Source organism: Paramisgurnus dabryanus, chromosome 19 (genome assembly GCF_030506205.2).
Source record: "Paramisgurnus dabryanus chromosome 19, PD_genome_1.1, whole genome shotgun sequence".
Lineage (NCBI taxonomy): Eukaryota > Metazoa > Chordata > Actinopteri > Cypriniformes > Cobitidae > Paramisgurnus > Paramisgurnus dabryanus.
The window spans coordinates 22,598,257-22,612,648 of record NC_133355.1 but is presented as its reverse complement, the minus strand read 5'-3'; the positions used below and the strand labels follow the sequence as shown (position 1 = coordinate 22,612,648).

The following is a 14,392-nucleotide window of genomic DNA, read 5'->3' as shown; positions in this document are numbered from 1 at the left end:
AGTGCGCATGTGCAGAAAGCGAACGTAGAGGCAAGCACGTACGACGGTTATACGTCAACATATAATCAGAATGATTGACATCTGGGATGACCAATAACAGTGGTGATCCACCCGGAAAACGAAAATCTTCCGCTATACCTTTAAATCATGCTAACTTCATGCTAAATCCTGCTAGCTTCATGCTAAATCATGCAAGCTTCATGTTAAATCATGCAAGTTTTATGCTAAATCATGCAAGCTTAATGTTAAATCTTACTAGCTTCATGCTAAATCATGTTTACATCATGTTAGCTTCATGTTTAATCATACTAGCTTAATGCTAAATCATGCTAGCTTAATGTTAAATCATGCTAACTTCATGCTAAATCGTGCTAGCTTCATGATAAATCGTGCTAGCTTCATGCTAGCATCATGCTAGCTTTATGGTAAATCATGCTAACTTCATGTAAAATCATGTTAGCTACATGTTAAATCATGCTAGCTTCATGTTAAGTTATGCTAGCTTTATCCTTAATCATGCTAAATCATGCTTGCTTCATGATAAATAATGCTAACGTCATGTTAAATCATGCTAGCGTCATGCTAAATCATGCTAGCGTCATGCTAAATTAATGTTAAATCATGCTAGCTTCATGTTAAATCATGCTAGCTTTATGGTAAATCATGCTAACTTCATGTAAAATCATGTTAGCTACATGTTAAATCATGCTAGCTTCATGTTAAGTTATGCTAGCTTTATCCTTAATCATGCTAAATCATGCTTGCTTCATGATAAAAAATGCTAACGTCATGTTAAATCATGCTAACGTCATGCTAAATCATGCTAGCGTCATGCTAAATTAATGCTAAATCATGCTAGCTTCATGTTAAATCATATTAGCTTTATCCTTAATCATGTTAAATCATGCTTGCTTCATGATAAATCATGCTAGTGTCATGTTAAATCATGCTAGCTTCATGCTAAATCATGCTAGCTTCATGCTAAATCATGCTAGCTTCATGCTAAATCATGCTAACTTCATGTTAAAGGGGCAATCAGTAGGATCTACCCCCATCTAGTGGTGGAATTGTATTTTGCATTCAAACAAACAGTGCTTACTAGCTCCTCCCCTTTCCAAATGCGTGTTGCAACTACGGCAGCCGTTATGTAATCGCTGATCTCCTTGTCCGTTGCAGCTGGTTCACGTGTTCTGAATGAAAACGCGTTGTGGAAACGCGTTGGTAGGCTAGTGCTTTTTGTCCCTCTCTGCTATTATAGTTTATCAATACGGCGGAACGATATGAATGCCTCCTTGGACTTACCCGTTCAATGTAAGTAAAGAGAAGAAATTCTAAGCTTACAAAGAAAAGTCAGATCACTGGCAGAGGTCATTTGACACCAACGAGGATATATTTACGAATAAAGACATTGATTTTGATTAATAAAACACTTAAAATCCGACTTATTGCCCCTTTAAAGGGACACAAGGCAGCATTTTTATGTTAATAAATCATCTTCGTAAGTCGGTATATGGTTAAATGACTCATACATGACGAATGAAGAATCTCTCGCCCGCCCCTACCGTCTGTAGGAAGAATACCCCACTTGCAAGTTCGATGTATCCAACCCGGTGTCCTTCAGTCTCGTATAGTCTTAGATATAGAACGCATTTACTCCCAGACACTAGGAGGAGCTAGTAGAGAAATAATACTCAGACTTGCCTTGTGTGCCTTTAAATCACGCTAGCGTCATGCTAAATTATTGCTAAATCATGCTAGCTTCATGCTAAATCATATTAGCTTTACGCTAACAACATGTTAAATCATGCTAGCTTCATATTACATCATGATAACTTTGTTAAATCATGCTAACTTCACACTAAAACATGTTAACAGCCAGGTAGACTCCTAAACTAAACTTCTTTAACATTTCTGTCAATCAAATTTTTTTTCTTTTTTGCATTTTCATGCACTGGTAATTCCTTGGGAATTGCATTTCTAGTTTAATTTGTGCCTTTTTAGTAAATTGCGCTCCTGTGCTTATTTGCCCCGTTTAGTAAATCTGGTTTTTAGTTTATTGCGTTCTTGTTTGTGAATGCCAGATTTCATTTGGTTAACAATTTTATCTTATTTGTGTACACCCTCAATAGCTGATAGTGGGATGGGGAGGATAAAATGAATGTATAGTTATATTTTATAGATTTTGTACACGTCTTATAAAAGTTCAAAGTTATTTAAGTAAATTAGTAAGGTGTTTCAAAATTCTGGCACTAGTACTTGTTACAGCCTTGCCTATTTTCTCTTTTGTTTAAGATTGCAGGTTCCTCCTTGATGGGCGGGACTCCAGGGTTGATTATTGGCACCTGTTGCACCCTATTTAAGAAGCTAATGGAGCTGTGATCATTCTCTCTCATTTTTGTGTGTTTGTTTGAAGAGTGGGTTGATATTTTGTGTTCTCATTTGTTTTCCACAGCTCCACAAACCCCAAATTCTAACAGTTATTTGATTTGATTCTTTTGTTATTCTTTAATATTTTGACCGTAGACATTTTTTGATTAATTTGAAATAAATTTATAACTTTATTGGAACTTATTTTTGTCCAAGTGTCCTCTTTATGTTGTGACTTTGAGCCGGGTCGTAACATAAATTGGGGGCTCATCCGGGATCAAATTCTGGTTTGAAGTTGGGGTTTTGTGACTTGTTTTTCAAGTTTTTTTTAGAGTGGAGCATGGAAAAGGTTCATAGTTATTGGATTAATAGAGGACTCCGGTTAGGTAGAGTGGTCCAGCTGGGTTGCTAGACAATCCTTCCAACGGAGCACTGTTTGTTTTGTTAGTTTGTTTTGTTAGTTTGTTATTTTTGAAGGTATCCCGGGTGGAGATTTAATCTCTGTTGGGGGTGCGCTATTCAGGGCCTGGTGTTTTACCAGGTGACATGAAGTTCAGCGTTTAAAGTGGCCCCGAGCCTGGTAAGCCTTTGAAGATTAGAGAGGTTAGTTTTTTTTTTTTTTTGCGTAGTGTTTTACCGGAGTTGTTCTCTAGTGTCCATGCCAATTGGTGTGGTACTTTGAATCAATGGCTAGTGTTGGGAACTTGTGAATTTTATTTGTTTGTTTTTTGAGAGCATTTTCTTTCATCCCCACTTTCTTCAAGTTTGTAAGTAATTTTACACCAGCAACAAATGTAAGTAGTCAATAGTTAACATGCAGTTTTGTGGTAGCTACTTGTTAAAGATTGTCAGCAGTTCAGGAGCGATTGCGTGACTTATTAATTAATCTCTTTCTTTGTAAGAGTATTATATTGTTAGCATGTTACTTGCGGAGAGGGTTTTGTTAAACCTTTGTATTTGTTCTCCATAGAGGAGATAAGGTGACTGATTCTGATTTGTTAATTGGTGTAGATTAAATTACCATTAAGTAGCTTTGTGGAAATGGAGTTGTGTATAAGTTAAATCTTTTTTTGGTGGAGTATATTTGAAGGATATTGTTCTGATTTGTGTGAACTCCTAAAGTGGCTACTTGTTTGAAAACTTAGAGGTTTTTAGCAATGGCTTCCAATGCGGAAGAATTTCTAAAAGAACCTTCAGTGGAAGCGCTTGAGAAGTGCACTAAAGAGCAGCTTTTGTTGGTTGCTGCTCATTATAATATAGAGCTCACTAACAGTGATAAAAAACTTAAGGAGTCTATCTTAAAGAACTTAAAGGGCACTTTAGAGGAAAAAGGAGTTCTAGTTGCAAAGTTACATGTTCCAAGTAACACTGACAGTGAAGTAAAGCTAAAAGAGATGGCGTTACGAGAAAAGGAGTTAGAATTGGAGGCAGTGAAGTGTCGCTTGGAACAGGATAGAATAGCTTTGAAAGAAAAGGAGTTGCACAGAGAACTTGAGTTGAAGAAATTGGAGAGCCAAGAAAGGGAGTGTGAGCGTGCCTTTGTCCTTAAAAAAATGGAGTTAGATTTGGCAGGTAGGACACCTGAGGGTCAGGCCCCTGTTTCACCATTTGTAGTACCCTCAGAGTCTTCTCAAAGTGTAGGGCAAACTTTTGATATTGGTAAGCATATTAAAATGGTTCCTCCATTCTCTGAAAAAGAGGTAGAGAAGTATTTCTCTCACTATGAGAGAGTCGCTACTTCATTGAAGTGGCCAAAAGATGTTTGGACGTTGCTTTTACAGTGTGTGCTTACAGGTAAAGCTCAAGAGGTATATTCATCACTTAGTTTAGAACAGAGTGCTGTGTATGATACAGTTAAAACTTCTATTCTTCATGCTTATGAGCTAGTACCTGAAGCATATCGTCAACGTTTTCGAAATTACATCAAAAGTGATAGGCAGACGTTTGTGGAATTTGCTCGGGAAAAGGAGAACATGTTTGTTAGGTGGTGTGCTTCTAGGCAAGTGGAGACTAAAGAACAGCTTAGTGACTTGATTCTCTTAGAGGAGTTTAAAAATTGTGTCCCAGCAGTCCTTGCTACATATTTAAATGAACAAAAGGTTTCCAAATTGTTTGATGCAGCTGTTATGGCTGATGAGTTTGTTTTAACCCATAAGGGGTTAAATGGAAACCATAACCCAAGAAGAAATTATCAGAGTCATAGTAAGGCTGTTTTGGCAGGATCTGACTCTGTTCCAACTTCTTCTAGCAAGCTTAGTGCTGTTCCTTCTAAGGCAAACATCATCTGCTTTTACTGCAAGAAGCCAGGGCATAAGATATCAGAATGTTTTGTTCTTGGTAAAAAAGTAAAATCTACCAAGCCAGTTGGATTGGCTTCTGCAAGCCATTTTCCAAAAAGTGCTGAGTGTTTTGGGGTTCAGTCTTTGAAGTTTGGAGACTTGGGTAGTGACTGTTTAACAGATTATGCTCCTTTTCTTACAACAGGAGTTGTGTCTCTACCAGGGCAAGAAAGTGGTGTTCCAGTGAGTATTCTTAGAGATACAGGAGCCTCACAGTCTTTATTACTTGAGGGAATTTTGCCTCTCTCTAACCAGACTGCTACAGGAGCTCAAGTGTTGGTAAGAGGAGTTGAAATGGGTTGTGCTGTTGTTCCTCTACATAGCATTGAGATAAAATCACCATTAGTGTCTGGTCAGGTAGTGGTGGGTGTACGATCCTATTTGCCAATTGAAGGGGTTTCATTTATTTTAGGCAATGATTTGGCTGGTGTTAAGGTCACACCTAATGCTCAAGTTATTGAGGTCCCTATGTCAAGTGAGAACTCTGATCTGTCTCAATCTTTTCCTGATGTTTTTCCAGTATGTGCTGTGACTCGTGCTATGTCTAAACAGACTTTTAAATCCACAGATAAAAAGGGAGCAGATTTTAATTTCGATCTGGCGGATACCTTTTTGATGGAGTTTGATGAAAAGAAGCGAGATGAAGTTGTGCCTGTTAAATCTTTTATAGGTAAGGCAGAGCTAGACAAATCTCAGGAGATTCCTCCTAAAGAGACTGCAATTACCAGAGATCAACTCATTTTAGAGCAGAGTAAGGATTCTTCTTTATCTTCTCTGTTGGAAGAAGTAAGCACTGAACAAGAGGTAAATGAATTGTCATGTGGTTATTTCCAAAAGGATGGGGTCCTAATGCGAAAATGGCACCCACAGTCATTATCTAGACAGGATGAGTGGGGAAATGTCTTTCAAATTGTGGTACCTCAAGTTTTCCGTAAAGACATACTCAAGTTGGCACATGACTGTAGCATGGCAGGACATCTTGGTGTGAATAAGACTTATAATCGTATATTGCAAAATTTCTATTGGCCTGGTCTAAAACAAGATGTTGTAGCATATTGCAGGACCTGCCATGTTTGTCAGGTAGCTGGTAAACCTAATCAGACTATACCTGTTGCTCCCTTGCATCCTATTCCAGCTTTTGAGGAGCCATTTGGCAGAGTTTTAGTAGATTGTGTTGGTCCATTGCCTAAAACCAAACATGGGAACCAATACTTACTAACTGTTATGTGTGCTTCTCCTCGCTTTCCAGAGGCTATTCCTTTAAGAAAGATAACAGCTCCCGTGGTAGTGCAGGCCTTGCTAAAGTTTTTTGCAATGTTTGGGCTTCCTAAGACTGTTCAGTCTGACCAAGGATCCAATTTTATGTCTGGGATTTTTGGACAGGTGTTGGATCAGTTAGGAATTTCACATTGTCATTCTAGTGCTTACCATCCAGAGTCCCAAGGGGCTCTCGAGAGGTTTCATCAAACCTTGAAAACCATGTTAAAAACCTACTGTCTTGAGTTTCAGCGGGACTGGGATGAAGGAGTACATCTCATGCTTTTTGCGGCCAGAGAAGCTGTGCAAGATTCTTTGGGGTTTAGCCCTGCTCAATTGGTCTTTGGACATAATGTCCGGGGTCCTTTGAAATTGTTGAAGGAAAAGTGGCTGGCTGAGGTAACAGATTCTTCCAACTTACTGGACTATGTTAGCCATTTTCGATATCGGCTTAGTAAAGCCTGTGAAATTGCCAATTCTAATCTTGCTACCTCGCAGAAAAAGATGAAGGCCTGGTATGATAGGCGGGCTAAAAAGCGATCTTTTTCGGTTGGGGATCGAGTTTTGGCTTTGCTTCCTGTCCATGGTTCTTCGTTGCAGGCACGTTTTTCAGGGCCTTACACAGTTGAACGCAAGGTTGGTGATCTTGACTATGTCATTTCTACTCCAGGCAGACGAAAGAAAAGTCGTCTCTGTCATATTAATATGCTGAAGGAGTATTTTACTAGAGAAGGGAGTTTCGATTTAACCAAGAAGATGGTGGTGTTACCTTGTACTCCGGTAGTTTCAGAAGGACTCAGTGAAGTGACGGTTCCTACACCTCGGTTAAATAATTCTGAAATCTTGTTTGATCTTGAGGCTTCTCTATCTTATTTGCCTCAAGTTAAAGATCTGTTCTTGTAGAGCTGATTCGCTCTTATGAACCACTGTTTCCAGATGTGCCTAACCAAACTAATCTTGTAGTGCATGATATTGATGTTTCAGGTGCTGCCCCCGTGAAGCAACATCCCTACAGGGTGGGTCCTGAAAAGCGTGCACTGTTGAGTAAGGAAGTGACTTATATGGTTGAACATGGAATTGCTGTACCAAGCCAAAGTGCCTGGAGTTCTCCATGTATTTTGGTGCCAAAGTCTGATGGGTCTATGAGGTTCTGTACAGATTTTCGTAAGGTTAATGCTCTAACCAAAGTAGATTCTTATCCATTACCCCGATTGGATGATTGCATTGACCGGGTGGGTCCTGCCAGGTATGTAACCAAGTTAGATCTTTTAAAAGGTTACTGGCAGGTTCCCCTCTCGGACAGAGCCAAAGAGATTTCAGCATTTGTTACTCCAGATGGACTATGGGAATATCAGGTTATGGCTTTTGGAATGCAAAATGCTGCATCTACCTTTCAAAGGTTAGTTAACCAAGTAATATCTGGGTTAGACAATTGTGAAGCCTATCTGGATGATATTGTTGTATATAGCTCTGACTGGAGTAGTCATGTAGCTCAGCTTAAAGCTCTCTTGGACCGTTTGTTGGCTGCTAATCTGACCGTTAACCTCGCCAAGTGTGAGTTTGCCAAAGCAACCATTACATATCTGGGCAAAATTGTGGGGCAAGGTCAAGTTCGAACTATTCGGGCTAAAGTTGAAGCTATAGATAACTTCCCTGTTCCTCAGTCTCGTAAAGATCTAAGGAGATTTTTGGGAATGACCGGCTATTATCGTGCCTTTTGTCCCAATTTCGCTAGTGTAGTGAGTCCTCTAACAGACTTGTTAAGTCCAAAAATTGACTTTGTGTGGACAGACAGTTGCCAGCAGGCATTTGATAATGCCAAGGCCCTGTTAGTTAATGCCCCTATCTTGGCAGCGCCAAATTTTAAAAACGCTTTCAAACTGGCAGTAGATGCAAGTGAAAATGGGGCAGGAGCAGTTCTTCTGCAGGACGATGATCAAGGTATTGAACACCCAGTTTGCTTCTTTTCTAAGAAGTTTAATTCCCATCAAAGAAACTATTCTGTAATTGAAAAGGAAGCTTTGGCAATGATTTTGGCAATTCAGCATTTTGAGGTTTATTTGAGTAGTGGCAACCCAATTGAAGTGATGACTGATCATAATCCGCTAGTTTTTTTGCAGCGAAGTTGCAACTCTAACCAGCGGTTGATGAGATGGAGTCTCTTTTTGCAGTCTTTTCCTTTACAAATTCATCACATCAAAGGAAAGGAGAATGTTTTAGCCGATGCACTGTCTCGCGTATGATACCGTTCTATACTCCTGTTTTTTTTTTTGTAAATATTTTCTTTTGATACATTTGTTTAATAATTTATTGTGTTAAATAATTTGGGTTATTTAACATTTTGTTGATGGAGGTGTTACAGCCTTGCCTATTTTCTCTTTTGTTTAAGATTGCAGGTTCCTCCTTGATGGGCGGGACTCCAGGGTTGATTATTGGCACCTGTTGCACCCTATTTAAGAAGCTAATGGAGCTGTGATCATTCTCTCTCATTTTTGTGTGTTTGTTTGAAGAGTGGGTTGATATTTTGTGTTCTCATTTGTTTTCCACAGCTCCACAAACCCCAAATTCTAACAGTTATTTGATTTGATTCTTTTGTTATTCTTTAATATTTTGACCCTAGACATTTTTTGATTAATTTGAAATAAATTTATAACTTTATTGGAACTTATTTTTGTCCAAGTGTCCTCTTTATGTTGTGACTTTGAGCCGGGTCGTAACAGTACTGTATAAGCCTCGTTTCAGCTTTAAATCTTTTAAAATCACCATGTTTAAACTGAACTCAAATGTGGTGTAGTCCATCTAAGAGTCTCACAGAAACCTGTAGAATATGTGTGGGATTAGCAAAACATCTGTCTGGCCTAATCGTATCCCATCAACCCTTCAACAAACTGTGACACTGCCAGTGACAGAAGAGCTTCCACTTACCTGCCTATCAACAACACAGAAAACATTTCAATGACTTTCTGAGGGGCATTTACAAAAATTCCCCATGCCAGGAAATCTGTGGTGGGGACCCCATCCATACAGCTGCCAGTCAACACTAGTAGACCTTTCCAACAGCAGATCTCTGGGAATGATGATGGATACGATAAAAAAAGAACATGATAAAAGAAAGGTTCTCTGAAGCAAGCAGTGATCTGTGATCTCCATAATATTTGAATGTATAATGCTTAATTGCTAAAAGTCTCACAGTAACAATGAATGTCAAAATAAGTGGCATATATAGATGACCCTAGGTTTTAATAACTTTTTATTCACTTTCTCTTTCCTTATTAAAAAATGTATGCTTTACTCTTCAACCATGTGGTGTCAATGTGATTTTTAATGGTTAGAGTCAAGTTTTCTTTAGTTCAAAAGGTGTCATAGCAGAGAACCACAGATGTATTTCCTCCAACTCCAATTATTTTAGCAAATTGGTGGCTTATTCACATTGTATCATGTCATTTGTATGTATATGTACGTTCTGCTTTCAAACCTGTGACGGCTGTGTTTAAGAGTGGGGTGTTACAATTCACGTACATTTTCCCAGGAAATCAGGTTGTTTCTTCATATTAAAGGTGCAATGTGTCAAATCTATTGACAGAAATGGAATATAATTTACATAAGTACATTTTCAGTTGTGCAAAGACCTTACAAAATAAACAGTTATGTTTTTATTATCTTAAAATGAGCCGTTTTTATCTACATACACCATAGGTTGCCTTCGATTATGCCTCATAAGTCTTGAAAAGTGAAGCCTCTGGCTCTTTTATCGCCCCCTGGTGGCTGGCTGCAGTACAAGTCATAAACCTCGCCCTCTCCATGCAAACGAACGAGACTCGGCTCTAAATAAAAAAAAATATTTTATACTTCCAATAAAATTTTCCAAAAGATGGTTTTGGTCCTTTAAGGTAGTTTTTATCACTCTCATATACGTTTAATTTTTTGTGATAAGGTTCATTATAGCTAGTAATTTGATACTATAGATTTAGGGTGCGCTGTTATGATTGGCGTGGTTGAATTGGGCATGCGAGCGTTTGGGCGGAGGTTTGATACCGCGACTCCGCCTCTGGCTCCACGGACGACTCCTTCTGCGCATGGCAGAGCCCATGGTTGGACATTTTTGGCTTTAATTCATTACGTTGAAAGGAAGCGACGTCACGTCGTCCATCTTTTTTGCAGTCTATGGTCTCCTTACATGGGAGTCATTGTCATGTTTCTACAGTAGCCTTTAGCGGACAAACTGCCCCTTGTCTCAAACCATGATGTGTTTGTCCGGACATTATCAGTACTTTTTTCATTCCACTTGCTTTAATATTTTTTAATGTGATACAATAAAAATGTCTAAATACTTTCTAATCACTCCACTGTACCCTTGATTTACACTTTATCTAACTGTGAGGTCGACAATAAAAGCCATCAAACTTTTAAACGTTTTGAGTTCAAAAGTTGTATGAGACTCAGAGGTTATGTTTAAATTGTAATTCTAACCCAGACAAAGTACGTCCGAAAAGCAGACAATATTCATCTGGTGGAAAACTCAAAAGGTTAATGAGATCACAGCTACTTCAAAACAATACGTACAAGCTAACAAAAAAGCTTGCGGAGACGCATATAATCTTTAATCTCGAGATTAAATTTAAGCGTGTCATGAGATTCCCGCACAGAAAGGAGGCATGCATGCAATCTTTATTCTAATCATGAAAAGAGATCTTTATAATTGAAGCTCAAAGCCGCTGAAGTGTTTTCAGAGATTTGACACTATCAGAGCATTTGAGATATTCAATCCATTGAACCGGACATCATCACATGCTATAGATTCACAGCAAAGCATGATGTTCTTTACTTAAGAAAGACAAGGGCTGACTTTACGTAGCCGTACGATACTACGATATCATAAAGTCACAGTATAGAGACAGACTGTGGTCAGTATGGAGGGAGGAACGGCTGTCAGTGATCGTAACTGAACTGCAAACGTCAACCGAGCGTACAAAAGGATAACAAATAAGCTCATTTTACTTTATGAAAGGCTAGCAGAGACAATTTTTAGCTTTCCAATTAACATTACTCTCTAGCTGCTTTAGAAGTGCAACATAAACCAATTTAAAAAGTTTAAAACCACATTGGGTTTTTATTGTTACTCTCAAGGCACCGCTCATATTATTTTGCTCCTGTATGATATATAGCTTGCATTATTTCTTATTTGTAAATTGCGCTGGACATAAGTCTCAAACTGATCATATAAATATAAATGTATAATTGAATATAAATGAATAGGCTACAATACGTATTATAAGCGGTCTCTATTTTTGTTATATTACTTATATTAAATTACATTCAAATTGTTTTGTTATTTCACAAAAATAACTAACATTTTAGATTGATTAACTTCTGGTTTTCCATTATTTGCAATTCCACTTTTATCCAAAGCAACTGAAAACAATAAGCATAATATACAAAGATATGTTTACATGTGGGAATAGTACTGAAGTGAGTAAACAGCTAAGAGTTTTTTTTTTTTAAAATAATTATATTGTTAGCAAAGTTAAAGGTAAAAACTGTAAACGAAATGTTACAATAGGCCTATTAAAGGAAAACACCACCGTTTTTCAATATTTTACTATGTTCTTACCTCAACTTAGATGAATTAATACATCCCTATCTTTTTTTAATGCATGCACGTACTTTTTGTACAGTGCATCGTGAATGTGTTAGCATTTAGCCTAGCCCCATTCATTCCTTAGGATCCAAACAGGAATAAATTTAGAAGCCACCAAACACTTCCATGTTTTCTCCTTTTTAAAGACTGTTACATGAGTAAGTATGGTGGCACAAAATAAAACGTTAAGCAGATAAAAACGACCTCGGGGCGCAGTAACATCATCACTCCTGACTACTCTTCCTCTCGCTCAAACTTCCGTCAATATTACTGCACCTGAGGTTGAAGTGCTTCCACCATACAATTTAGCTTTTATTTTTTATACGCTTAAAAAATCGCCACGTTTTATTTTGTGCCACCATACTTACTCATGTAACAGTCTTTAAAAAGAGAAAACATGGAAGTGTTTGGTGGCTTCTAAATTTATTCCTGTTTGGATCCTAAGGAATGAATGGGGCTAGGCTAAATGCTAACACATTCACGACGAGCTGTAAAAAGATTTAGTGCACGCATTTAAAAAATATAGGGATGTATTCATTCATCTGAGTTGAGGTAAGAACATAGTAAAATATGAAAAAACTGTGGTGTTTTCCTTTAAGATATTTCATTGCACTGCATCCAACACCAAACTTCTTTGAAACGCCAATATTATAAAACAAATCTTTATTAAATGAAAAGCATCTTCTTGGTCAGGTATGAAATAGAATATACAAACACTTCACATTGTTGAAAACAACAACAACACAAGAAAAGGAAATGCATCAGTCCTAAACAAGACACGAAGAGAAAAGATACCACGAAGAGACCATTTTCTCACTTTAATCTTAAAACTTAATCAAATCTGGACATTCAGCTTTTTAAAAAGCATAACACAATGCCTACCAATCTAGAAGCAGTTTAACACAACTGATCTTAGATCAGCACTCGAGTTCAAAGTCACTTGATGCCTACAAATCCAGATCGGATCAGTCTGTACAGTGTTGGTTTAAGGTGGCGTAAGCCAGCCGTACACCCGGTCAGAGACGATCTGCACCTGCTTCTCTCGCAAAAATAATCCTAATACCACACTGCGAGGATGTAATCGGTCATCATTTTACAAAACACACCGGCTATTCATGTTTTCTAGCAGGTAACAAGACTAGTGGGCGTGTCTAAAGGTGCTGGTGTTCTGGGATTGGTGCAGCACAGTGTCAGTCACACTCAGGGCTTTAACGGCACTGGGCAAAGGAAATAAGAAAGCAAAGAGACAACGCAAGACACATTCAGACGTCTTAGTTTGACTGCTGGTGAGGACCACTGAGGCCTCCAAACATCTTCTGAGGAGTAAGATGAGTTTTTAGCTGCCGGCCCACACAGGCCCGGTTCAGACTCTTTGGCATTCGTGACCAAGTAGTTCAATATTAATTTCATTTACATTTATATAAAAATTTGTTTTGGAACTTGAACAAAATAAGTAAAACACACAAAAACCTACTCCCCAAACCTCTACAGTATAGAAATTCACAATAAAACTTTCCTACTAAAACTATCTGTACACGTCTATCTACTTCCCCCGTTTGTTTTGATACACATTAGCTTGCGCTGTATAACAGCGACACAAACGTATGTTTATATATCTCGGGTACCATATGAAAACAAAGGATTTGATTGGAGCACAGTTCATTTGCATCACTTTTTCATCCAATCAGGTTACATGAAGTCATTAAGCTCCGCCTCCAGTGCGGCAGCCATCTCATCAGCCTCTGAGCTGCTGCCCTCCTCATCCTCATTGGAGTCTTTACTAGATTCACCATCTTCATCGTTGTCTTCTCCGGCCTCCAGCTTCCTTTTGTGGCCTCTAAAGAGAAACATAAGAGGTGACGGTCAGTGATGCTTGTTAGTCAAAGGAGTTCGGAGCGGAATGCTCATTGGTTTAAAAGAGTCTGGTTGTCAGGGTTACGAGTGTTGCTGACAGTGATTGGTTGCGAGCACCCTGTCAAGGATTGCAGGACGAAGGTCTGCATGGCGCAATCTCCACCTGGATCTGACAGCCGGTGGAGAGGACCGGTGCCAGGAGAAAGTTTGGGAAGTGAAATGTTGTGCTTGGTGTGGGCCTCAATGAATAATAAAAAGCAACACCATATTTTAGGGATATGACACATTTTGCATGAACAGGGTACAGTCAAAAAAGTTAGACAAACCATTATTTTAAATTAAACTAAGATACTGTACTGTAGTAGTAAAAAAGCTTTTTCTTACTAAATAAACTGATAATTTATTGTTTTAAATAACTTTTAAATGCAAAAAAATAAAAAAAATGAATACGTAGCAACCCTGTTACCAAATTAATTTCATCATATTAAAGCAGTACCATTCATATAATTATTGCATGAAACACAAGACATTATTATATAAAAAAGATTTAATTATTTCATTGTTGCACTTGCAAGCTTCACAACAAAAAACGTTTTACGTTTGACAAAAAATATTGAAGAAAACTAAAGTAACAGAAAGTAATAAGGCTTGAGCCACAGAATCATAACAAAAAACCCCAACAAAAATAATGTGGAGTCCAAATAAGAGTAGACACACCAACAAAACTGACAATGTTGCTTAAATAGGAAGGAAAACCTGTGCGCCGGTGTTCTCAATCTATCAATCAGTCACATGCAAATAGACAACACATACACAAAACAATTGGTCGCCGCAGACTGTGGCGTTAAATTGATGATATAAGCTATTTATAAAAGTATAAATAATTTCATTTCATCTTCAAGTCTGTCTTTGGAATTATTTTAAGAAAGAATTGTCA

The 14,392-nt window shown here is 38.1% G+C and overlaps 1 protein-coding gene across 2 annotated transcripts in view; it reads right to left on the bottom strand.

The window, feature by feature from the left end:
- Positions 1–12,247: 12,247 nt before the first annotated feature.
- The window catches only part of ctdp1 (CTD (carboxy-terminal domain, RNA polymerase II, polypeptide A) phosphatase, subunit 1), a 141,962-nt gene continuing 139,817 nt past the window's right edge, over positions 12,248–14,392 (bottom strand). For both annotated transcript variants that reach the window (XM_065293353.2, XM_065293360.2), the window contains one exon: positions 12,248–13,438. In XM_065293353.2, the coding sequence (XP_065149425.1) occupies positions 13,291–13,438 (148 nt within the window). In that variant the 3' untranslated portion in view covers positions 12,248–13,290. The remainder of the gene's footprint in view (positions 13,439–14,392) is intronic.